Raw genomic sequence first — 24866 nt, 5'->3', positions numbered from 1 at the left:
CGTCATATCAGCTCACACTTGAATTACCTACTAACTATATTTTGAGAATTAACATCCTCAATCAAACAAGTTACCCACTTTGAGAACATCCCCCGATAATGGATTACACACTTTGAGAACATCCCAATCAAAAATATATATATCCCACGACAATATACACACTTTAAAAATATTCCTACAATGGTGCATTCATTTTGAGAACATTTTCGACTGAAAATATTCAAGTCAATCAAAGACTGAGATTGCATCCCATGTTAATATAGCGAACTCTCTCTCAGATTGCATCCCATGTTAATATAGCGAACTCTCTCTCGCGTGCACGCATTCGCTTTCCTCTCATTTTCTTCTCAACCCAACGCTGACTTGACTGTCAAAGAGATCACACCGACCATTATTAGCATGTATGAGGCCGTTTAGGTCTAACCCAAAAATAAAATCACGAGGACTTAAATACAAAATAAATAATATCATATCATTGTAGAGATATATATGAATTCCATCGGACTTAACAAGTGATAACAGAGCAGGTCTATGTGGTGTCATATAGAGACTCTTATGAAAAATAAAGGAATGATTAAAGGCTCCTAATAAAGCTATTGAGACTGTTAAAGAGGCGGATCCGTTGAAACCTGAACCAGTAAAGAGTCTATTGAGACCGTTAGGGAGGAGCTCTCAGTAGTCCTTTGTTTGAGAAGTAGATTGTTAAAATACAATTAAAATTTCATATTAAAAATAGAAAAAAAATTTGAAATTATAAAATAAAAGATATCTATATTGATATAAGATCTTTTGGTATAACATAAAATAAAAATCATGAAAATTTAAGTTCAAAATGGATAATATCATACCGTTATGCAGATATATATGTGAATTTTATCGGATCTAACAAGTGGTATCACAAGTGTAGACTCTACCAGCAAAAAATCACGCGAAAAGGAGAACCAGCAACAGTTTTGAATTATTAGCAGAGTACACGCACAAAAAATCATTAATGCAGTAGAAAAGACTGAAAGTTCAGTGTTCCTTCATATGATTGTCAATGGTCATGAAAGGGCCACTGTTAATAATTGAAAAACATTTAAAAAGAATCATCATAGTCGACAGTGTAGGGACATGACATTTTTTTGACATGGCAGAAGTTCAACATGGAAGGCAGCAAAAACTAGTTTGAGAAATAAACCTGCAGAGTATCAGCAAAGATGCTAATGCATTCAGCCTCTCCTCCTCCTGGAGGTCAACCTGGACATGCTCAAATAAACAGTAATCAGACATTTGACAGTGATCATTGGCTGATAAAGCTAACGGCCATTACCATTCAGTACGTCACAGCTAGGTTTCTTTGGAAAACTTCTGTTCACACATGCGATAACATCAAAATGTGTCATGTTTCCAAATCCTTCAACCACTATGCCCTGGCCAGTCCCGCATTCACCGTGATTTACCTCCTCACAGATGGTCGGGGGGCCGATCGTGTGGGGCCGCTAGGTTGGCGGATTCCAACCTTTTGCAGCATGAGAGCATGGTCCAGGATAGGATAGCCTTTGATGAAATATTTTATGGAATACAGGTGAGAACTAAGGGGAAATTGCATTTGCCATACAAACATATAACTACTGATACACGCTAGGTGAAGCGAAACTCTCATGTTGGCATGAAAAATCGAGGAATACAAGCCTTTTCGTCAATCTGGTACATGAATACCTTTACCAGTTTGAGAAGTTCTTAAACTCTACATTTGAGACCTCCTCTACTTTTCTCTTCTTGGTTGAGTCATCTGATCTTGCAACATTTGCAGCTGAAGAATCAGTGGATGTGGAGGTCCTTGTTTTGAGGTACTTGCCGATACCGCCCGTGACACCCATAGAACCAACCACTCCGACGCCTGGATTACTGTACCATGAACCTACCTTATCCTGGGAATTTTCAGAAAAGTAAGGTACAATACTACTGTCTTGAAGATTTGCAAAGTTGCGCAAAGAGGAAAAATATGTCAATATACAATCATAGTAAATAATAGAAATTTTTACTTTTTCTTCATCGTGTTTTTCCTCTTCGGCCTTCACTTCCTCTTCATCTAGCTCAGTATAAGGATTTACAAAAATGGTGACACTTGTTATCTTTATCTCCTCCTGATAAACAAGGAACCAAATAAGAGATAAAGGAACAATTATTGTCAGAATCTAAGAAATGAAATGAAGATCCCTTGCAGCGCCAACTATTATAGGTTAAAAGATCAGATATAATATGGAGAGGGAAAAGGAAGAATCATCATGCTTTAATGCAAAACAGCTCAAAAAAAAAAAAGATAATTAATGATTTGGTTAACAATATTTAGCGCAAGTTATTGCCATAAACATGTTTCACTTTTACAGGAGAAGACATCTATGGTCCAGTTCCTTCAGCAAGTCGCTGAAGATGTGATGAACACTAGTGAAAGAGGGGGAAACAAGAGAGAGAGACAATGTGACAAGGTAGAAAATTTGAAACAAATAATAAATGCAACCCTACAAATTAGAAAATCCATCAGAATTTTCTCAATCGATTCCACCTCTTATTAACTCAGAAATTCCACTGTTTAAGATAAAATGCAGCTTAGATTTCTGGCTACTTTAGTTTCCAATGGTATGGAAAGCCAATGATGGCAGCTTTAAGCAACAGGAAGGGGATCACTTTAATTACATTACTTAAATAATAGATATGGTCTGCATCTTACTATGTTATTGTGATTATGTAGAACAGATTTTACACAATGAAGGATGAGAAGTTGAGAAAAGAAGACAGGGGATAGTGAGTGAACTGTGCATGAACATTAATGATGGTCGCTGAAAATGTAGAAAAATGCAATTCTGTGGTTCAATTATAATGTCAACCAACAGCATCATCAGTATCTGCAACCATTCATTCTGGAGTTGACTGGGACGTAAAGTTTCCCACAAGATTTGACACCACAATAGTCCAAACCAAGCAGAGATGCATTGCCCATTCCTACTGTTGCTAAATGAAGTCAATTTGATAGCATTTGCAAGTTCAAACTTGAAACTAATTTCTATAAAAGTAAGAACTGACAAACAAGATTTAAAATGTTATTTATCTGTTGGGAATTAGTGACTAAGCTAGAATAGTGCAATTGCGGAAGCAAAGTAGGGCTACACAGTTGAAATCATCAAGAAGTGATCTTTACGCTGAAGCCAATCACCCTTCAATGTACTTCAGGTTCTAAATAAAAGTACCAAGTAGGATTTCATCATTGAAATCAGGTAAACTTCATGCCGAAGTTGAACAACCTTCAATGTATTTCAGGGTCTAAGTACTACAATGTAGGGTTTCCATCGTTGAAACCATGAAGAAGTGGCCCTCATGCAGAAGCTGATCACCCTTCAATGGACTTCAGCTTTCAAGTAGAACTCCAAGCTGGAGTTGTCATCTTGATGGTGTTTCATGTCTAGACTCTTGGCTGGAAATATACATGGTGCCTATTTCGAGTGGCACAAAACAAAATTTTTACTGTGTATATATAAATCTTGGGTATTTGGTGAGTGATTGTAAGACTGAGGACCTTTTGGGTTCAATATAAACTCTTAAACATAGGATACTGGATAATATACTTGTAAGGTGGAACAGCAACAAGGGACAATAAGTAGATTTGCCTCAAATCTAGATATAAGAGTTATAGGAATCTTTAACTTTCCCAAGTTAAACATGGCAGATTTCCTCACTCTACTTGTTGCCAGCTTTCTGGAGAAACATGATTCAGAACAACCCTAGTGGATATCAACAAATTGCTGCAGTATGCTGATATAGTATTCATGGTTCTTGAAATACTTTTGGATGGCTTTCTCTTATTGGACTTCATTGGTTTGCCGTCAATCGTCATTTCAAGATGAGCCCATGGGTGTCAATCAATGCCTAAGTGGCAGTGGGTATGACTTACAAGTCCACCTTATGACCAATATTTGCACCAGAGAAACATAAATATATAACAAGCTAAATTACACTGATTCCTTATAGCATATATAAATAGAAAATTAAGCCAGTTACTACTGGATGAGCTCATTCTTAAAAGGCTTTTTGGGGTTGTAAATCTCCAAATCATATCTACAAGGAATTGTTTTTTCACACTGGACATAATATAATGGAAAAGAATAAATTTTTAGGCCAAAAACAGTGTTAAATGATAAGATCAAGTGATGACAGGATAAGCATGAATAATAGGTTAACAGGAATTGATGAGGCTTAAGTGATTGCATGCCAGGACAAGTACAAAATCTACAGATATCCCATTACAAACCTTCCACTTTTAGCAATAGACCCTTTTATATAGAAATGATTTTAAAATTATCCATGACATCAAAACACAAAGACGTGAGACATGGGTTCAGGTTGTATTCCATATTCTCAGTACCAAAACATTATGAAGATAGGTTGTATATTGAGGTGATATAGATTTTATGGTCATCACGAAACAAATTTATGGAGGATGTGTCAAACAAAACAATTCAATGAACTATAAACATCTATGACAAAAAAATCTAAAAATTTAGTCGTATAAACTTCTTTGCCTTCAAGCAATAAAACAAAAAAGCTAGAAGAACAGATCAGATGCTAGTCAAACAGAAAAAGATTAAACATATACTTCAAAACTAAACTAAGGATGGTCAACGGGGAAAAGTTGATTTAGTAAAGCATCACACAAACTAAAATAAAAAACCAGGAAAAATCATTGCTCACCGTAGGCCTATCATCATCATCAACAGGAACCTTTTCCATTGCAGTAAGCGTGCTCAAACCACCAACAACAGAACCAAACACTGTGTGCTTATAATTCAAATGGCTGGCTGACTTGTAAAGAATGAAGAACTGGGAACCATTGGTATGGGGTCCGCTGTTGGCCATGCTGAGAATACCCCTTCCTGAGTGTAGTAATTTTGAATTAAACTCATCTTTGAAAGGCTTACCCCAGATGGACTGTCCTCCCCTTCCAGTACCTGTGGGATCACCTCCTTGAATCATGAAATTCCTACAGAACATGGATTTGTAAATTTTCTGAGTTCATTAAGGAAATAGAAGCTGAGAATGTGTTGCATCAAGACACTCACCTAATGCTGCGGTGGAAAGCTACACCATTATAATAACCATTTTCACAATGTGTGATAAAGTTTTCACATGCCCTGGGAGTTATGTCACAATGTAGCTCTAGATTTAAGTCTCCATGGGTTGTGTGCAACTGAGCATATCCTTTCTTCTTTGGATTTTTTTCAACTTTAACATATTCGAATTCATTTTGAGTAACTGGATCATAAGCAGTAGAGGTGAATGAACGCGAGGCAGCACCAGTGGTAAAACGGCTTTTGACCTGAAATTGTCAACATCTCCCATTAGGTGTTAAAATAGTACACGAACGAAGACCTATCCACATTACAAATGAAGCCAGAAACAGGCCAGAAGTCTATGATACATGTGCAGATGAATATTGTAAAAAAATAAAAAATAAAATAGCAATGGCAAAGTGGGCATACAAGCTTGGCATTTACAGGCACCCGTTCACCTGCCATGTGCAAAGCAATTCGAGCAGTTATCTTATCACTAGAAGCTGACTTTGCTGCAGCTGCACTCCTCCCATGAACAGAAGCAGATGCAGCATCTACAATGCTAAAGGACTGAACAGGTTTGGAGTCTCCATTTGCAGCAGATTGTGAATCTTCTTTCATATGTGATCTTGATTCTAGAATAGCAGATAGTGCAGCAGCTCTTTCTTTTTTTGCCTTTTCTCCACCTCCACCATGCAGAGCAACCAACTTCCCCTTTTCAGTTCCTAGTTCTTGAAGCATTTGCTTAATATCACCAGATACATTAATGTTGTAGGTTGGATCTTCACTCATTTTCTTCAAATCTATGAAAACAAGAATTACGGAACCATTTAATTCCCATCTATCAAGAGTTACATTATGATAGAAACTAAAATATTTACCTTCATTATCAACTGCCAGATTATTTCTAACATGATCAAAATCAGACAGAACCTTGCTATCGAGTGCATTGGGATTCTGCAATAGCATCAGGAGACTATATCAGTTTATCTAACCGAAGACCCAAAAATGCAGAAGCATTCTTTTGAATGGCATACCTGGATTGTTATTAAATCATCCTTAGTAAACGGCTCATCTGTAAGCAATTCTTTCCAGTTTTTTGTTTTGAGGTTTAATTCTTTAATTGCCTACATGAACAAAACAAGATGAGAAATCAAACGCATAATATAAAAAAATGGGGAAGCATCAGAGGAATGAGACTTCTGTACAAACATACCTCATAACAGAAAACATTTCCTGTAGTTTTAACAGCGACTATATGTGTAAATTCTGTAAAAACTTTGTCAAGAACTGGGCACTGGTACTCCCCTGTATTAAGAAAGTAACAAATCTGTTAATGGTTTATACTAGAAACCTTTAAAATGACACAAGCTCTGAATACAGAAGATTTGAAAGTACAGCCAAAAACAACTGAAAAGTGAAAACTAAGGATAGCATAATTGAGGAAGTCAAACATGTAGTTTCCCAAACACCCAACCTTGGCTTTTGCAATAGGTACAGTATAAAAGCAACTCTAACCTGTGAAAGGTAAAAAAAAAACTGTTTATTTTATTTTATTTAATTTACAATTAAAAACAAGAAATAGAGATAATTATTGATATTAGGATATAAGTGCTGACATGAATTACTTGTGTTTTGTATTCTTCTTTTACTCATATAATAGCTTGACCAATCCTGTAGTCTAATATCAACGTACACTATTCTTATACTGTTATGTAGAATAAGAGAATCAACTAAAGAACCATAAGGAAGTGGATTGCTGGATGAAGACTACAACAAATGTGGTCCCCATCTTTTGGAATTGCTAAGAGATTTTCTCGGGAAATGTAAGACCAAGTACTGTGATAGATGAAAATCATTCAGCCCAATCTATTACTCACCACCGCAAACCTAGCAATCAATCTTCACAATTTTAGAGAATTCCAACATTTATGCCTGACGGTTCTAAATTCTTTCAAAATTCAACATGGAGCTATCAGAAAAAATGTTCTTTGCTAGTTTTATTTTCTTTATAAGCTGCTCTACTACGTTTGGTTTCACTTATGAACAAAATTACAATTATCACAAAGTTTACTATCAAAATCTATTCTTTTGTAAGTTTATTAAATATTATGCAGAAATATTTTTCTATCTTACCATAATTTTTTTATCATCAACAAGAACTTTTGATTTTTTTTTACTTTTTATTCATTCAAAATCACCAATGGTTTTACATTTCCCTTCTCTGACAATATCCATCTTTCCTGTATTTAGCTACTAACTTATTAAAAAAGCTGTCCAAAATTTTGAACTTTATTGAAATAACAATTTCTTGAGATCCAATATTAGCTACTTTACAACTACTCAATTTTTCATTTTTACAATTTTGTCATATATTTTAGCATACTTTTTATGGCAGCACTTTAAACCACATCGCCACCAACTCTCTCATGAAGTTACTTTCTACTAATGCACCCTCTAAAAATTGATTGGTTCCATGTTCCATGTAGTATTAATATTATGAATATCTGCAACTTATGTCATTCTCATTCTCTAGAAAGCCTTACATTATTATTTTAAAGATTTTATTGTCTAATTTAGTAAAAAACTAGAAACAGTTGTTGTCTTAAAGCATACTGATAAGTGATAGCAAATAACTCGAAGCCAGATAGAGGCAGCCTTTTCTGGTTATCCTTCTTGATCCAAATAATTGTTGTGTTTGCAGAATAATAGAGCAAAAAGAACACTCCTACACCAACAACTTGATAAAATCAACTCCTATGGTCATGAGACATTTAGTTACAGTTTTCCTAAACTACTAGAAAAAGGGAAATAGAGTGGCTTGAGGTTGTTATTGGTTCAGATGTAATTTTGAACATAAATAGATTGATTGTCAACAAACCCTAAGAGGCAATTTTATAAGTGTTATACTGAAAAGGGTTAATTAATCTGCGACAACTTTTACACCTTGTTTCAACTCTAACACAATGTTAAATTTTTTCATATCTAACACAAAGTACTTTTTAAAAAAATATATATAGCACTCATCTTTTAACCATTAAAATAATGATATGAAGTGACACTAGGTCATGTCAACAAATAGATTGTGTAAATGTTAAGAAATTGGAAGTTTCAACATGAATTTTTTGACATGAAATCCCAAATCCGATTACATAAAAATTCGCTTTTAAACTTCTAGATCAGAATTTTAAAATGCACCCAATCTGATTTGTTGACGTGACATCATGCATATTAGTATCACATCATTATTTTAACTGCCAGAAGATGAAAATTAGATGTGTGCTATAATTGAAGTCTCTACTAGATATGAAAAAAATTTAAACATCGTGCCAAATTAAAAATAAGGTGCATAGGTTGTGCTAGATTATTTAACTGTATTCAAAATATCTCCCCTTTTTCTTCATCTATTATCAGTAATATCGGTTCATATATAGTTCCCTGAATGATCCTGCCATTAAATGAATAATATAATATAGGAACTCATCATATGATCATATTTTACTTGTATTTTGATGTGTCATGGAGAATATCCTGTTACTAAACCCAAAATCTTGTAATGAAGAAGAAATAAATTGGAAAAAAAACTATATGAAAGGATTAAAATCATCATGAGCTTACCATCAGAGTTCTTGTGGAAAGTAAGAGGAATTAGATCTTCTTCTCTAAGAGCAACTCCAGTAATAGGATGTTTACCATATTTCTTGATATAAGGGACTATACTCCTGTATTCAATATAAAAAGAAATTAATTTCTTTCACTGTAAATCTAATAGAAAATACAGAAAACTAACATTATTTTACAAGATGACTCACATCAGATCAAACACACTGCCGTCAGAAGTACAAACTGGGTCTTCAAATGGTAAGAAAGTAAGCCTGTATATGAGCATAAATATACTAAAACTTTGAGGAGGTAAACATAAAAATAAAATTGAAATTTTTGGTGTTGGAGCATACGAGCAGCAGTAAAAGGGTAATCGTTTGAAGGGCACAGAGTTATCTTTAGATTTGGCACCACCCCACTCGGTTGCCCACTCAGTTTTTGTTATAAACATCCGATCTTTACTGTGTTGCTTCTTCCCCATCTTGCCTTGGCTGTTGATGCCACAAAAACAGTCGTGAGGTATGAGGAGAATGAACTAGAATATTGAAAACACATATATCAGTTCATGTTTAACCATAGGCCACAATAGCGGTGTCTTAATTCTTAGACTCATTTCTCCAAAACAATATATAAAAATTGCAAATTCTTTTATAAATAAAATAAAATTCTAGGTATTTCATAAAGATAATAGTATACTATTACACATGAATGATCTATTAACTTTTCAATGTACAGGAAGTTAAATTATACTGCCATAAATTATAAGCTTGATAAAATCTGCAAAATAGAACTGCAGTAATAAAAAAAATCACTATATAATCCCATCTACACCTGATCATAGAGTTCAGAAGACAAATTAGTAGAATAGATGAATTGAAAGTTGAATGTGCACAGGTAAAGCAAGCTTGTGATAGAATCAACATGTACCAGCAAGCATCCAATGATTCATGAGAAATTGAAGAAGTTATAATGCCTAGAAATAGGAAATAAACAGAATACTAAACAAATTAACATGGATTTATTGCATATAACCAATTACTAAAATTATCAGAAGATCAAATTTGAATCTCGGAGTACAAAAATATCTGAAACACAACATAGAATGGCAGCTCAATAGACTATTACATTATACAAGCACCGCATAAGAAGAAAAAAACTTAATGCAACTTAGTAATTGAGCTTGCAATGGACTTCTCACTGGAGCATTTGAGCATGAATAACTAGAAGAAAACTTAGAAGCAGAGAAGAGAGGATAGGGAACCTGAAACTGAGGGAATGACGAGTGAAAGAGAGACTTCAGTGGAAGGAGGATACAGGAAAGACATATTCAGAGTTAGATATGGCGGTGATGAGGAACATAAGCAGGGATCACATTGCTGCAGGGGGCAGTGAATGAAGATGGTTGGAGTGGTGTGCTATTTTTAGGTTTTCTATTCATAAATTATTACATCTAGATTAGTTTGATAAACAGATCACCAATCTAGCTTTTAACTAACTATAGCATAGTTATAAAAAAAATCAAACTGCCAACAAACTAGAAGAGCTCTAGGTCATTGGTTCATGTTTAAACCAGATGGTCAATTGGTTAAATTTTAGATAGATCCAATAATTAACCTGGAAGAGTTAACTGGTCAGACCAACCCAGATTAACCAATTGAATTGTATATCTTTCACAACCATCCTAAAATTTAGTAATGAAAAATCATCATTATACATTGTATATAGTAACCATAACAGTAATAGCAACTGTCACAGTACCAAATAGGATTCAATTATAACTAGTATAAAATAAACTAATTTACAAACACCTAAGGAATAAGTATTGATAAAAAACTAGCCCGACTAACACAAGGATAACCAATTTAGCAAAGTCAAATGCTAACATATCGTTTGCATAATCAAGATGACACCGGTCTTCAATTTTTCTGAACCAAAATTACAATCAAGCACCTAAAATTCAAGTTGCACAATTACCTACACAGTTAACCAACAGATTATCAATCTATACCTGCCGGCGCTTAAAAACTTCAAAAATTAAAACTTACTGTCAAGTAAGCAGGTACAACTGAAAACTTTAAATCATAGCGACAAGCTTACCATTTATTTCTTACAAGATTGCAACTTAAAATCCGAATTTAAAGACAATAAAACAGAAAACCACTTACCAGTGCTTGATATTTTAGCAGGCAACCTTGAGCCGAGCCCGGTAGTCTCTGTTCTCACTTCGGCACTTGTTCGAAATAGGGAGAAGGCAAACTGCGACAGGCAACGCCAACCGACGGACCAATCTAATCAACAGTTGGACTCATGTCCCTAATAGGGCAAAGGCGAGAAGAAAAAGAGATCAAATGAGGATAAAAAGGAAGATTTGGACTAGAAGAAGGTTTCCTCTATTGTTCCGGCAGCCGGATCGTAAAAGGCGAGAAATTGCCGTCGACGCTTCGAGGGTTTAGCGAGAACGGGAAGGCAAGACCGAGTCGTCTCGTGAGACCGAGAGATGCAACAACGGCTAGGGTTTTGTGGATTTGGCATACGTCAGTCTTAGAGGCGGAGGCGGAAAGCGGAACAGAGGCGGGATCGGACTGCCCTGAGGAGGAGGAGGCGGCGGCGGAAGACGACGAGGGGTCTTCTAATAAATTATCTGGATCTTGTACTAATAAACTATTATTTCTGGATTAATTTGATTAATAGATTGTCATTTAGGCAATTATTCTTAAAAGCCCTTCAAGTTAATCTCATAACGAGGCTATCTTTTCCGAAAACACCCTCAGCCCTTTAAACTCTCTCTTTAAAAAAATAAAATTAAAAAAATTCTTTAAATCTGAGTGAAAAAAAAAATCTGCTCAAGTTCTGATAGATTTATTATTTTTAGATTTATTAAAACACATAAAATTTATAATTTTGTGATATATTTTGATATTAACCCCAAAATTTTGTTTTGCCTTCTATTTTGAAATTTTGAAAATTATCGGTAGTTATCACGCAAAAGAAAAACAACGCGATCAAACAGCGCAAGAATCAACTAAATGAGTTATTTCTCCGGTGGCGGCGCCGCCCCTTCCCCGCCAGCTCCACGTCACGGCCTGCGTTTCTGGCGCTTGACTCTTGGCCGCCCGCTTCCGGCGTCTTCTGGAACAGCTTTCTCAGCCCCCGCATCAACCTCCACCCAAGCCCGCTCCTCTGCGCGCTCCCCTTGCTCGCCGGCGGCGCCACTTCCTCGTCCGCCTCAGCGCCGCGAACGATGCGGAAGCTGGACGACCGGATGGACTCCATATCCACCCGCTTCTCCTCCGACCACCGCAGCCGCTGCCTGAGCCCGTTGAGGTCGCGCTCCAGGCTCTCGATGCGGAGGCTGGTGGCCTCCGCCGCGGCGCGGAGTTGCGACGCGTGCCGGCGCTCCGCGTCGCGCTGCAGGATCGCACCCAGAGTGGGCGGCGGATGCACGCGCTCCTCCACGTCTCCTCTGGCGTCGTCCTCGCCGGCGCCGCGGTCCCGGTGCCAAGGCACGGCGGCGCGGTCGAGGATGAGGCGCCGGGTGTGAAGTTGCTCCACAAGCATGGCCTGGACGACGAAGCGGACGGGGAGGCACGGGTTCTGGACCAAGTGGACAAGGACATCCGGCGAAAGATCCATGCAATTGATATTGGAGCAGATCCAGACCTTCTCCTCCTCCGTCAGCTCGCCATTATGATCCTGCACAGTGAACCCAGCGAACAGATCAGTAAAGTTGGGATCAGCTACACGCGTGCTTTTAGGTGAGTTCATAAATATTTTGAAGGATCAAAACATGCACAATGCTGAAAGGAAACTCCACAGATGATCTTGTTGAGGAAACTCCATCAATTCGATATGAAATTTAAATCTGCCTTTTCTATTATATTTTCTTTTTCCCTTCTGAATTCAAATTTCACTCTCTCAATTCTCTCCACTGTTGTTCACCCTCATTAATACTGTATGGAATGTGGCCCAACAAAGAGTTAAATGACCATCAGAGTATCTCTTCTGTTTAGGAAGTTCACTTTTCGAATTGAAACTGATAATGGAGATTAAAAAGCATGAAGAACAATCGTTAGATTTTGTTGGTTTAGAAAGGTAGTTATACTGAACGACGAAGAACTTACATGGAGATAATGGTTAACTATGCGGTAGAGCAAATCGTGGTCGAGGATTTGCCGCACCCGTATCGCAGCCGCGAGTCGCCTGAACTGCTCGGCCGACAGCGGCGCCAAAGCCTCCGTCCATCTCCGGTCGGCGCCGCCGCCCGAAGCCGCCAGCACCTCCACGCACGAAGCGGCCACTTCCGCGGCCGCCGCCGCCTCGGCCGGCAGCTGGAACGCCGCGCAGGAGCGGAGCACCGTCGCAGCAGGATCCTCGCCGGAAGCGGCCACCTCCCGGTGGAAGTATCTCTCCGCCCGCGCGACGAGGCCCGTGTCGTCGTCTCCCATCTCCAGCCACTCCGCCGCGACCCAGACAGCCGCGAGGGTGGCCGGCGACAGCGCCACGCGGCGGGCGTAGCAGAAGCCGGCCACCCGGGAGAACGTCTCGGCTGTCATGCTCGACGGCGGCGAGACGGCGACTGCGCTGCTCGCCGCCAAGTGCCGCTTCAAGTAACCGCTGTGCATTACTAACGGCTCCTGTGATGGAACGGATCCGGAAAAAGACAATATTAATTACGAACGACGCAGCCATTAAATCCTTGCCAAAATCTCGGCCAATAAGAAAGATCTTTGCCAAAAACAAATGCACCGAATATAACGAAAAAAGTAATTGCATCGTCGCAGCAGATACAGAATGCAATTTACATTTTCCTCTTTTGACCTGAAAAATCCTCATCGACTTTCATAACGTACGTACCCTGTGAAGATGGAACAAGTCGCCATGAACTTGGACGACAACATCGGGCTTCACTCCGGTCGCCTGAGTCCTTAGAAAATCAAGGTGAAATTTTTTAAACAAATTAAATCGTAATCAAGATGGAAAACAAACTTGGAGAAAAAAGCAGCAGAAGATCTGCATACCATTCCTTCACACTCCTCTCCAGGGATGGATCAGGTGAAGGCGTGAGACTCAAGCTTGCACAAGGTGTGAAGGAGAGGGAGTTGAAGCACTCGTCGTCTTCGTCTTCGTCTTCATCTTCTTCTTCATAGATGGTGTCCACCACACCAAGCTGTTGCCAGCCTCTCATTCCTTCTCTTGACTGGGCTCTCTTTCTCGGCCTGTCTGATCAGTTGAACTCCGAGGGTTTGCTACAGTGAAGTATCAGGCAATGGTGGCATGGTGTGGTGTTTAGGGTTTGGAGGAGGGGAATTTAAACGAGGGGGAAGGCATTGAATGCATGCACGTGAAAGGCTCATTAATGAATTATTTATTAATTTAATAAATTATTTTATTAAAATATTTATTATATTTATTAATTTAATAAATTATTTTATTAAAATAATTATTTTAATGAATTATTTTATTAAAAAATATATAAATTTATTTTAAATTTTAAAAAATTAAATTAACCACTTATATTTATTAATTTAATAAATTATTTTATTAAAATAATTATTTTAATAAATTATTTTATTAAAAAAACTAAATTTATTTTAAATTTAAAAATTATTTATTTTTTATATATTATCAATTTATTATCATCATTAATAATATTAATATTTTTATTTTTATTTTATTTTAAAAATAAATTAAATCAAAGATAATATAATTAATATTAAATTAATTATTTTTTATTCTCTCTAAATAAATTAATTAAATTAAATAATATTAAATTATATTTGATACTCTTTAGTTATGTAATTACCTGATAATCATATTAATAAAATTATATATATGATAACTTGAACCAAATTTACTTTAAAAATCATGAATCATTTGCTTGTATAAAGTCTATAAGAAATTTGACAAATTAGTAATACATGATTTTCTTACGAATTAAAAAAACTACAATAAAGTAAAAAATATATTCATATAAAATTTTATTCAACTTAACACTAATGAATAGAATGTTATAATACTTATCAATTATAAGTGTTATCATATATGTATAGAAAGGAGGGATAATTCAAGTATTAAAAATGGAGTAAGTCCATTCTAATAAAAAAAAATAGTGCCTTTTTATTTTATTTTTTTTGTTTCATGTTCTTTAGGTGTCCATTTTTGCAATGTAGCCATTAGTATTTGTCAAAATTTCCAAAGTCATATTTGGCTGTTGGGCCCGATGGGCCCGCAAGGAGGCCCATTGGGATAAAGTACAACATGGAAAATAGCGGGCCTGCACCTGAAGCTATCACTGATAAGATTTATGTCAATATTACAACAATAAAAGAATATTCCATTGCTGAAGATCTTCTCAACCTGCGAATTAACCCGCGTGAGTCGCGGACCTAAACGGATTGATCCATCTAAATCTATTTTAAAATAGATAAATAAAATTTCAACTCAATCCGTTTAAATTGTTCGATAAAACATATCAATTCGACATATTAATCCAAATCGACAGTGCTATTAGAGCATCCGCAATGTATCAGCGTTATAACATCCTCCATCTCATTAAAAAGTATAAACTCCACTACTATATGCTCATTATAACAATGTACATTTTTTATCCACATTCTTTTTAACATTAACACTTATTATTTATGGGTCTCACTGTCCATAATTTTTAATAAAAATTAAAATTAACAGTTAATAGTCATTAAAACTAACCATTTAATAAATATAATTAAAAATAAAAAATAACAGTTAAAAACTAACTATTTTATTTAATTTATAATTTATAATTTTTTTAACCGTAACCGTTAAAATTAATCGTTTAATAAATATATTTAAAAATAAAAAATTAAAAAATTAAAAAAATACATGCGAAGTGGGCCAGGCTGACTCACCCTGTAGCACTTGAACGAGTTTAAAGTATTGAACGCGTTCAAGTGTATGAACACGCGTTCAAGTGTATGAACACGGGTTCAACGCGCATTGGGTGCTCTTAATAACTAAGGTTGCACGTCATTATTATTATTTTATAATAATAATAATAATATTATTATTATTATGCTATATTTTTGTGTACGCAATTAGGTTTTGTCTTCTCTCTCGTGTTGTGGCTGTGATGAGTTGCTGATTCACAGCGACAATAATTATATTCTCATTTTTTGTTCTTACTTAAAGCTGTGCCTGTGCAAATCTTGAAAGTGTCAATTCTGGTTTTTTTTAAGAAAAAAAATATTATTATTATTATTATTTGTTTAACATCTATAGATTTCTCCAGATGGAACTCGTGTATCTGCCAGGAAAAAATCTTTACTAAATGACAAAAAATGGTCTACCTCTAGAGAACTCATTAATATTTTTTTAAAAAAAGAAATTATTAATATGTGCAATTTTGTAAAAAATTATAAGAGATGATAATGTATTTGATTCAATTATGACTAAATAAGTAGTCTTATTATATTATCAGGAGCCAACTTAGATTTATATTTAATTAAATATTAGTTATGTAATCTTTGTTTGATATAAAATCAAATAAACATAAAATAAATAAATTATATTGAAATGGCATTAATGTTAATATCTAGAAAATAGTGTCGTTTATTTAGCTAAGACGGGGACGACAGTATTAAAACGGCACGGCGTGGTTCATCTTCGACTCCGTGACGAAGTGGCAACTCGCGCACGGCTCTCCTCAAATCGCTAAAGCTCCCGTCCATCGTTCATCCTCTTCGTCTTGCTCCGAGAATCGGCTCTGCAGATCTCACTTCTTCATCTGGTAATCGATCGTTCTTATTATGTTTTTTGAATCAGATTCTGTCGGGTTTTGACGGCGGTTTGCAGATTTCGATTGATGGAAGCGATGGCGAGCTTTCGATCTCCTCAGATCCTCTATAAAAATCCCGGATTCGGCCTGAGTTCCTCCATCTTCGCCGCCCATCGGATCGGTTTCCTGCCTTTCGAGTCCAAGGCCCGTCTCGGATTCAAGGTATTTGAAAGAGACTCATTTAGCTAGTACCGCTGAATAGGGCGATGTTTTTCTAGATTATTCGATCTATTCATGTGATGATTTTTTTTGGCAGGGGCATTTTCCGGTCCATTTGTCAAAGCATGGACGGCAACGATTGGCTGCACGGAGGAGTGTTGTTAGGGCATCATCGTCTTCCTCCATGGAGGATTCGTCGCGGATTGCTCCCCTCCAGATGGAGTCGCCAGTTGGGCAATTTCTATCTCAGATCCTTGTCAGCCATCCTCATCTCTTACCTGCTGCCGTCGATCAGCAACTGGAGCAACTCCAGACTGATCGCGAGGCTGAGATGAACAAAGATGAGCCTGCTCCTTCGGGAACTGATATTGTTTTGTACAGGTAAAATATTTAGTTTTCTGCCGGAGAAATCCTTTTTTTTTTACAAATGATTGAAGAGATTCAGGTTTGCCTTAGTCATTGCATGTTACATCTAGGGTTTTTAGGTCAAGTTTGTTCGCAGGAACGAGTTTATGAATTCTTAGCGAAATTGATATTCCTGTATTTTGTTGCAAGAGAGCTATTCGACCAAAATCGTCACTCCCTCTCAATCTTTAGCTATTCCTTATTCTGTTTCATGGATGCTTATTCTGATAGGCTAGAATTGTTATTCCATGAACCAAACAGAGGATTAAGGATTTCCAATCTCTGTCAATTCAATTCTGTGAATGAACTAAGGGCTTAAACTGTTGGAAGAGATTCATATACTTTCTTCTATTTGTTAGGAGAATTGCTGAGGTCAAAGCTAACGAGAGGAAAAGGGCACTAGAAGAGATGTTATATGCATTAGTTGTTCAAAAGTTTGTTGTAGCTGATGTTTCCTTGGTCCCTGCAATATCTCAATCAGACCCTTCCAGCAGGGTTGATCAGTGGCCATCCCAGGATGAAAAGCTTGAAAAGTTACATTCTTTTGAAGCTTATGAAATGATTAAGAATCACCTCGCTCTTATACTGGGGCAGCGGCTGGGTGACTCCGACTCGGTGGCACCTATTAGCAAGCTTAGGGTTGGCCAAGTTTATGCTGCTTCTGTCATGTATGGATACTTCCTCAAGAGAGTAGACCAAAGATTCCAACTTGAGAAATCAATGAAGATTCTTCCCTGGGGATCAGATGAAGAGGAGAGTGTTATTATGCAAGCAATGCCAGATGAGTCAAGACCATCAATTCGATCAGAATTAACTCATCCTGAGGCGTCATCATGGTCTTCACCAGGCGATACCGAAGGTGGGTTAGGGAATGGAATCAAATCCTGTCGGTTGCGGTCCTACGTCATGTCCTTTGATTCTGATACTCTTCAAAAATATGCCACAATTAGATCAAAGGAAGCCTTTAGCATAATTGAGAAGCACACTGAGGCTCTGTTTGGGAGGCCTGAGATTGTCATCACACCAGAAGGAACTATTGATTCTTCGAAGGATGAGCTCATCAAGATCAGTTTTGCAGGTTTGAGGAGCCTTATCTTGGAGGCTGTAACTTTTGGATCTTTCCTTTGGGATGTTGAAAGCTACATAGATTGTAGGTATCATTTTGTGACTAACTAGTTAATCCACTGTTAGACTTGAACGGATTGATGATATGAAGGTGCAACAATTTCCATGGGTGGTGTTTAGATGGTAGCAATGACTAATGTAAGTTTGGAAGGTTGAGAAGGTAAAGATTTAGGGGAGACAAATTTCATGTGCTACAATTCATTGTTTCATATGCTATAGTTTTTTAGTCATACACTATGGTCCTATGGCCTTTTCCTATATCATGTACTAAGATTCTTTGTAGTTTAGACTAGGATTTTTACAATTCTCATTTGCTACGGGATCTCGTCTAGTTGGATAAGCTTTAGATTTGATTGTTGATGCCATTTGCTTCTGTGATATGATTCTTTAATCAGATGCTAGGTAATCAATGGTTGTGATGGATCCAAGTATGATCTACTGATTAAACTTATTGTTTGATCTCTGTTTTTACGTTCGATTGTTTTTATATAGTGTTACGTGTTTTATAGCAAGACTTGTGAGGCTAAAATCATATCCTGTGTTCGTTTGGATCTTCAGCACTCAAGTTTTCCATCGATGATTAAGATAAATCGACAAGCACGTTTCGAATTGTCTTCTCAATAAAAAAAATTAATCTACAATATATCATAATTAAAAATCGATTCATGAATGCATAGTTAAACCGCGACAGCACCTTAACATTTAATGTCAATAAATTATAAAAAAGCGCGATAAAATTTGCAAGACTTAAAACATAATTATCCTACTAGAAATATTTGTTTATCGAATTAAATAACATTAGTTTCTTAAATCATTCTCCATTTGTATGAGAAAAAACATCATCTTTTATGATTGCACAACATTTCCAAACATATGCCTGAAATCCTTTGTCAATGCGATCTTTCGTAAAAATGAAAAAACAAATGGCATGCTGAAGAAAACTTGATTGAATGGAGCCGTTACGCTGTTCTAGATTTCCAAGCTTTGGATAGTTTTCTTGAGAAATATCGTGCGGCATTAACACCTCCAGTAGCAATCAGTCCAGATATCGCTTGCCTTCCACTAGACACCATCACAATACGTCTCAAAGTATTTGTCACAAGGCTTGCAGCCAACTCTCTGGAAGCTACGATGTTACAGGGTTTCACAATTCCTGTAGTAGCGCACACCTTATTTTTGTATGCTTAAAACGACTTTTAACTAAAACACTTATATCCACACAGTGAGGACCATTACCTTCTGCATTCATCTTATGCTTCAAGCTCAACTGGCTTTGGATGGCCCAGGGAAGAGAGCACAGGTGATTGCTTGTCGCAGATGAGCCACAGTCCTACTTAATTGTCAGTATTGCTAAATCAATAACCATTACCAATAGCTGAAACATTGTCGAATGGTGAACTATATATATCAAAAAAATAACAAACTACAATAAATTAGCTAGATGAACCTTACCTTACCCTGCCCAGTGAATTCTACCTAAATGTTATGTCGATAGTGATGCTCATACCTTATCTAGTTTTTACAATTTTTTGGGTTTGTTTAACATTCAGGCAGTAGCTAGACAATTTTGGAGAATAGACTAAGCTAGGCACTGGCCAGGAATTTGCATTGGATGACATTAGATCATTCCAATGGCCTCCAACCAAATCAACTGCAGAGAACACTCTACATGATCCCTTTCCAACCCAAACCTTTTGGACAATGTACACTTCGATCCAATCCTTCCGTCAAATCTCCACTTCAACTCAAACCTTTCACATAAACATTAGCTTAGCCATTGACAATGCCACTGCAACTCACCTCTATACCCAATCTAGAATTGTCCAATTGTTTGCAGTAAAAGCTTATGATCCCTGCCTATCCAACTTGGACAAGTTGCTAACCAAGACAAGCTACACCTGATCTGGTCGAACATTACCCACTTGAGTTGAGCTCCACATACCTTGGTCAGGCTAAAGCCAGTTCGAGCAACATTAACCCAATTTTGGTTCTCTCTCATTCCCACATGCCTTCTTCCTACTATAGTTGAGCATCTGCGCTTCACCAAATCCAAAAGAAATCCTATCACTTTGATCTCCTCTAGCAGTCTAGCTCACCACGCAAAACTAAAGTCTGAGTTGAGATCAAAATCCTAACAAACTTAACTAACCGTCATGACTTGATTGCATCTGTTTTGACTGCATCAACTGGGGATTCAAAATAGAAAAAAAAAAATTTAAAGAGAGAACAAAAATGGATGATGAACTTGAGTTTGCACAAAACTTTAATTTGGGATAGTGAAATTATATAGAGTTAATGAAGAAAACCTGCTCGAATTCATCATGGTGACTCTCCAAAGGAATTTTGAGTAGCCCTTCAGATGCATACTCTTCTAGTATTGGCTTATACATGGATTGGAATAATGTAAAACTCCCGCGGATTATATTCTTTACCTGGAAATCAAACATATATCACAAGAAAGTCAAAATATGATCAAATTTGGTAAAACAAGAGGTTTGTATGTGTGTGTATATATATATTCAATCGACTTGTAAAAAGAAGTAACTATTTTGCCGGGCAATACATGGCAAGCAAATAGACACATTGGTAATAGGATTTAAACACAAATGTATAGAATTGCTGATTCAACTTAGAATGGCATCAAGCATAGAATTGAGCTGACATTTAACATATATTATGGAATTACAGAAAAACATTTCAGTGAGTGGAACATAGTGTATTTCCCTAACCTTATTCTTGTCCTCTGCAAAAAGCATTCTCAAATCACCCTTGTAGGAGAGACCACAGATTGTAGCATATAGATCTTCCTAAATCATGAGCTTAACAAAAAGGTAAGGAGATTTGCAGGGACAAAAGGCATACCTTAGAAACTAAAAGAGCATGTTGAACCAGTAAAACCACACCTCACTAAATTTAGCTGGCAAAAGGAGGAGTGAAGCAGAAGTTGCTGCCTTCAAATTAAGCAAGTTGACCTTTCGTATGTCCCAGTTATCAACTATAAAATGAATCTAAGGGAGAAATAAAACTTCGCAATTACATATACATGTTAAAGGTGTACTAAACAATTATTATATGAATATATGCTCAATCAAGTATCTAGAAGAAATAATTCTATTAAAATGATAAAGAAAGGAAAAGTACAGTTTGATGAATTTAGAAGCATTGTGAACTACAAAGGTGATATACAAAATAACCTAATTAGCATCTATGAACGGTTGTATATATAAATAGAATCACTAGAAAGCAACATTTAATTAAAGCATATGATTGTCTGTGTTTCATAATAATAGCTGTTTCATAAAAAATTACAAAATCACATGTATTTTCATCTTTTGAAAATCTACTACCTGTAAGATTTTTTTTAAGAATTAAGATGCCACCATCATAGCTTGTCATGAAATAGCACAAGTATAGAGAAGAATCCTGCCAAAATGTCCTACCTTCTGAAGACATACTTCAGATAGTCTTATTTTTTTAATAAGAAAAATCCAGAACTTGATTTAGTCCTCCAGAATTTCTTACTCGTATCATGACATCTCGCAAAAACAGCACAGAGACATGTACTGTTTATGTGCAACCAAAACTAACTCCAAAGCTATGCTCCTTGCTTCAGTCGACTCATTTTACAGTGGCCTGACTTATACCATGCTAGATTAGACAGACTTTTTGGAGTTACTAAAACTCAATTTACATTGAAAAACACAAGGTCAACAAAGAAATTATGAATCTCTCTCATCAAAATTTAATTGCTTCAAATGACCCAGATCTTCAAATATCAGTAGTGGAGGAAGGATCATGAGAAGGCATTACACAGTTTCACGCGGGCCGACAAAAGAAAATGAGCAAGAAAGCACATAGAATATCACAAGGACACAAAAAGGAGATGAATGTTAAGACATGGATAATGAGCCAAGTTGCAAAATAACCAAGAGCCACCTCAAGGAACGACATACAGGTTTCTGCAATCGGCCGCTCAGATAAAACCTATTCCACGTGAGCACATCCATAGCCAAATCATGCATCCGCACGACTCCATACTTGATATTCTGTCAAGTACCGAAAATTCAAGAGCAAAAACAGAATTCTAAGCACAAAGAAACTTGAAAACAGCAAACCAGACAACCTTGTCCCTCCACACCACAAAGGGGTTGAAGTGCACGCCAACGCCAATTCTGTCAGCAACCCAGTTGACCTAAACCCAAAAGAAATCACTCAAACGCACCGCACCGAAATAAAACCCAAGATCCCATTCCCAAGCAAGCACAATCGAGTATGTGCTCAAGGAAACTCACCGCCGTCGGCCCAAGCCGCGCCATCCATTTAGAGTAATGGTGTCTGTTCCTTTCCAAATTCTGGAATTTCACTCAATCACACTACTACTGAAAGCCGGATTAATTACGCAACCAGGAAAAAAGATTACAAGGATACAAGAACGTACTTCGGCGTGCCATTGCACAGGGTCTGCGACGCCCAAGATGTAATCTACCATGGAGGTCTAGAAAGTTCCAAAACAGGGAGATTGGAGCAGCGGTCTAAGGAATCAAAGAAGACGAATTAGGGGGTTTACCTTGTCGGTGTTGTTGGGGAGGAGGGAGGATCCGTACGCACAGCAGAAATCGACGGGAGGGAGAAGCTCGAGAGGGCCGGCGAGTTCCGCCGCCCTTGGACCCGCTTCCATTGCCGCCTAAGTAGGACGAGGCGGGAGGAGAAGCTGGAGATCCAGCGCTGACGCGACGAAGACTGGGTATTTATCGACCTCCGCCGACTTCTAGAGGTTTCTCGGCGACAAACTCGACGAGATGGCTCGATTCAATGTGGATGCTGAAACTCTCGCTCGGTGAACCGGTCTGCTGATTCTACGGTCTAAATTCAGTTGGTTTGGTTATTTATTAAAAAATTTATAAACTAATTTAAAATTTTTTATTGATCTCAACTAAAAGCTGCTACAATTACATTCAATTAGATTGTAACAATTATAAATAGTAATTATTATTACATAAATATTAAATTTTAAAAAATTATAATTTTTTTTTATTCTGATTGAATCACGAAATATATAATATATTAAATCTAAGTTTATTCAGACATCTATACGAAGTCCCTTAAGACATAGCTAAGTTGGTTATGATGGAGCAAACTTGTAGAAGAGGACAAGGATTCAAATCTCGACGAAGTCAGAGACAAAATAATCATCCGATTTTAGACTTAAAATAATCATTTCAATCATTTTAGAAGACTTTAAATAATTTTAATTTAATTTATTTAAATTTACTACATTTATATAACAGCTATACAATCATAGTTACTACAGTTATACAGTAATTAACAATTATAAAATGATAGTTGTTACAACTTTTGAAGTAAACTTTAGCTACTATATTTATGTAACAGTTATAAAATCATAGTTATCATAGTTACTACAGTTATATAGTAGTTAACAATTATAAAATGATAGTTGTTACAACTTTTGAGGTAAAAAATAAGCTTCGTCGAAATTCTAGATTTGCGATACATTCGGGTGATACTCGTAGGTATCGAGACCTGAATCGCTCGTATTGGTGGAACGACATGAAAAAAGATATTGTCGATTTTGTTGCGCGATGTTTAGTGCTATTAGCAGATGAAGGTTGAACGACAGAGACCAGTTAGGTTTCTTCCGGAGATATCGATACTGGATAGAAATGAGAGTATATTACTACAGTGTTTCTACACTATAGTATGAAAATAGTAAATTTGGGGACTAAATTTTCATTAGTGGGGGAGAATATAAGATACCGAAAATTTCGTTGTGGTGGAGAATGGAACTTATCTTGCAAAGACGAAATCAACAAAATCAAATTAGATTATTATTTAGACTTCTTCTAAATTTGATTATTATCCACTATAATAAATCTGTCCTGTAATAATCAACTCAATCATTCCCAAAACCTAAATCTTTAGTTTCTTCTAGTTTATGACCATTCGCATGTTCATGTTGAAGAGGAATGCATAAAGAAATCCAACGTGAAGCAGGTGAGCTCTACGGAGGCCTGCTCCTCTTGTGCTCCGGCCGGCCGCCGGAGCAGTCGCCTCCCGACGACGAGGCTTCCGTCGTCGACTTGGCAAACGATACCGACAGGTCGGCGTAGAGATCGACGACGCGGCGGATGTTGTCGTTGAGCTCCCTGATGAGCCCCACGTTGCGTCCAAGTTTGCAGGGGCTCCTCGACTCATGGTTCTGGCTGATCTCATTGATCAGCAACCTGTTCTGCTCCAGTATGCTCTGCACCTGCACGAAGCTCTTCTTGAAGGTTTGCGCCACCTGATCGTTCTCCGATCGCCTGCCATTGCCGAGCCCTGGGACCCTGTCTCCCTCCATGTTCTGGCAAAGAAGACGAAGAAGATTAGACACTAACAGATAGAACAAGATTGGATCGATCTGCTAACTTACAGAAGGTTTAGGGTTCAAATCAATCGAAACCTCGAAGCTATCGAAGATATTGTGGCAACTCCAGAAAGGTAGCGAAACAGAGCGGGGGTTGTTCTGAGACTCGAAGGGAGGAGGATTAAGATATCTCACAGTCCTTTTGATTCCACAGAAGATGTTCCATCAATTAATGCTGTCATTTAATTGGAGCTTACAGATGTTGAAATAGTCTGGCCCTGAGAGCTATGGAATCACATGGAAAACAAGT

The 24866-nt window shown here is 37.1% G+C and overlaps 5 protein-coding genes across 5 annotated transcripts; 1 reads left to right on the top strand and 4 right to left on the bottom strand.

The window, feature by feature from the left end:
- Positions 1-1032: 1032 nt before the first annotated feature.
- On the bottom strand, positions 1033-11265 carry LOC141836065 (peptidyl-prolyl cis-trans isomerase CYP65). Its single transcript, XM_074723473.1, has 12 exons — positions 10856-11265; positions 9044-9181; positions 8900-8962; positions 8706-8809; positions 6304-6395; positions 6125-6214; positions 5969-6044; positions 5517-5890; positions 5097-5353; positions 4729-5017; positions 2028-2129; positions 1033-1913 (listed from the first exon to the last, which is right to left on the bottom strand). Exons 2-12 carry the CDS (start codon positions 9169-9171, stop codon positions 1704-1706), a joined length of 1785 nt encoding a protein of 594 aa, XP_074579574.1. The 5' UTR covers positions 9172-9181; positions 10856-11265; the 3' UTR covers positions 1033-1703.
- A 443-nt stretch (positions 11266-11708) lies between these two features.
- Positions 11709-13875, bottom strand: LOC141836307 (BTB/POZ domain-containing protein At3g49900). Its single transcript, XM_074723768.1, has 4 exons — positions 13709-13875; positions 13545-13614; positions 12812-13324; positions 11709-12383 (listed from the first exon to the last, which is right to left on the bottom strand). The coding sequence occupies exons 1-4, from the start codon at positions 13873-13875 to the stop codon at positions 11709-11711; spliced, it is 1425 nt and encodes a 474-aa protein (XP_074579869.1).
- Positions 13876-16349: 2474 nt separating this feature from the next.
- LOC141836308 (UV-B-induced protein At3g17800, chloroplastic-like) lies at positions 16350-18639 on the top strand. Its single transcript, XM_074723769.1, has 4 exons — positions 16350-16455; positions 16521-16665; positions 16760-17043; positions 17427-18639. The coding sequence occupies exons 2-4, from the start codon at positions 16531-16533 to the stop codon at positions 18241-18243; spliced, it is 1236 nt and encodes a 411-aa protein (XP_074579870.1). The 5' UTR covers positions 16350-16455; positions 16521-16530; the 3' UTR covers positions 18244-18639.
- Positions 18640-19014: 375 nt separating this feature from the next.
- LOC141835911 (uncharacterized) lies at positions 19015-22904 on the bottom strand. The gene is made up of 10 exons (XM_074723311.1): positions 22760-22904; positions 22631-22687; positions 22485-22544; positions 22316-22384; positions 22146-22238; positions 21096-21200; positions 20922-20999; positions 20499-20624; positions 19429-19522; positions 19015-19345 (listed from the first exon to the last, which is right to left on the bottom strand). The coding sequence occupies exons 1-10, from the start codon at positions 22868-22870 to the stop codon at positions 19152-19154; spliced, it is 987 nt and encodes a 328-aa protein (XP_074579412.1). The 5' UTR covers positions 22871-22904; the 3' UTR covers positions 19015-19151.
- A 1307-nt stretch (positions 22905-24211) lies between these two features.
- Positions 24212-24550, bottom strand: LOC141835524 (protein ELF4-LIKE 3-like). The gene has a single exon (XM_074722934.1). It carries the CDS (start codon positions 24548-24550, stop codon positions 24212-24214), a length of 339 nt encoding a protein of 112 aa, XP_074579035.1.
- Between the last annotated feature and the right edge of the window lie 316 nt (positions 24551-24866).

The sequence above is a fragment of the Curcuma longa genome, chromosome 10 (genome assembly GCF_044706935.1).
Source record: "Curcuma longa cultivar G26 ecotype Majalengka, Jawa Barat chromosome 10, ITB_CL_G26_1.1, whole genome shotgun sequence".
Classification (NCBI taxonomy): domain Eukaryota; kingdom Viridiplantae; phylum Streptophyta; class Magnoliopsida; order Zingiberales; family Zingiberaceae; genus Curcuma; species Curcuma longa.
Note: the sequence above shows the minus strand (reverse complement) of the source record. Positions and strands in the feature narration are given on the sequence as shown.

What these genes read in the sequence shown, in the direction of transcription:
- LOC141836065 (XM_074723473.1), bottom strand. Translation starts at nt 9,171, where the DNA reads ATGGGGAAGAAGCAACACAGTAAAGATCGGATGTTTATAACAAAAACT. An exon ending in TTACCCTTTTACTGCTGCTC is followed by an intron (nt 8,963 to 9,043) that starts GTATGCTCCAAC and finishes GCTCATATACAG; the next exon opens with GCTTACTTTCTTACCATTTG. An exon ending in AAAAACACGATGAAGAAAAA is followed by an intron (nt 1,914 to 2,027) that starts GTAAAAATTTCT and finishes GAAAATTCCCAG; the next exon opens with GATAAGGTAGGTTCATGGTA.
- LOC141836307 (XM_074723768.1), bottom strand. Translation starts at nt 13,875, where the DNA reads ATGAGAGGCTGGCAACAGCTTGGTGTGGTGGACACCATCTATGAAGAA. An exon ending in ACTTGTTCCATCTTCACAGG is followed by an intron (nt 13,325 to 13,544) that starts GTACGTACGTTA and finishes GTTCCATCACAG; the next exon opens with GAGCCGTTAGTAATGCACAG. An exon ending in TAGTTAACCATTATCTCCAT is followed by an intron (nt 12,384 to 12,811) that starts GTAAGTTCTTCG and finishes TTCACTGTGCAG; the next exon opens with GATCATAATGGCGAGCTGAC.
- LOC141836308 (XM_074723769.1), top strand. Translation starts at nt 16,531, where the DNA reads ATGGAAGCGATGGCGAGCTTTCGATCTCCTCAGATCCTCTATAAAAAT. An exon ending in AGGCCCGTCTCGGATTCAAG is followed by an intron (nt 16,666 to 16,759) that starts GTATTTGAAAGA and finishes TTTTTTTGGCAG; the next exon opens with GGGCATTTTCCGGTCCATTT. An exon ending in ACTGATATTGTTTTGTACAG is followed by an intron (nt 17,044 to 17,426) that starts GTAAAATATTTA and finishes TCTATTTGTTAG; the next exon opens with GAGAATTGCTGAGGTCAAAG.
- LOC141835911 (XM_074723311.1), bottom strand. Translation starts at nt 22,870, where the DNA reads ATGGAAGCGGGTCCAAGGGCGGCGGAACTCGCCGGCCCTCTCGAGCTT. An exon ending in ACCATGATGAATTCGAGCAG is followed by an intron (nt 19,523 to 20,498) that starts GTTTTCTTCATT and finishes ACAATTAAGTAG; the next exon opens with GACTGTGGCTCATCTGCGAC. An exon ending in GCATAAGATGAATGCAGAAG is followed by an intron (nt 19,346 to 19,428) that starts GTAATGGTCCTC and finishes GCGCTACTACAG; the next exon opens with GAATTGTGAAACCCTGTAAC.
- LOC141835524 (XM_074722934.1), bottom strand. Translation starts at nt 24,550, where the DNA reads ATGGAGGGAGACAGGGTCCCAGGGCTCGGCAATGGCAGGCGATCGGAG.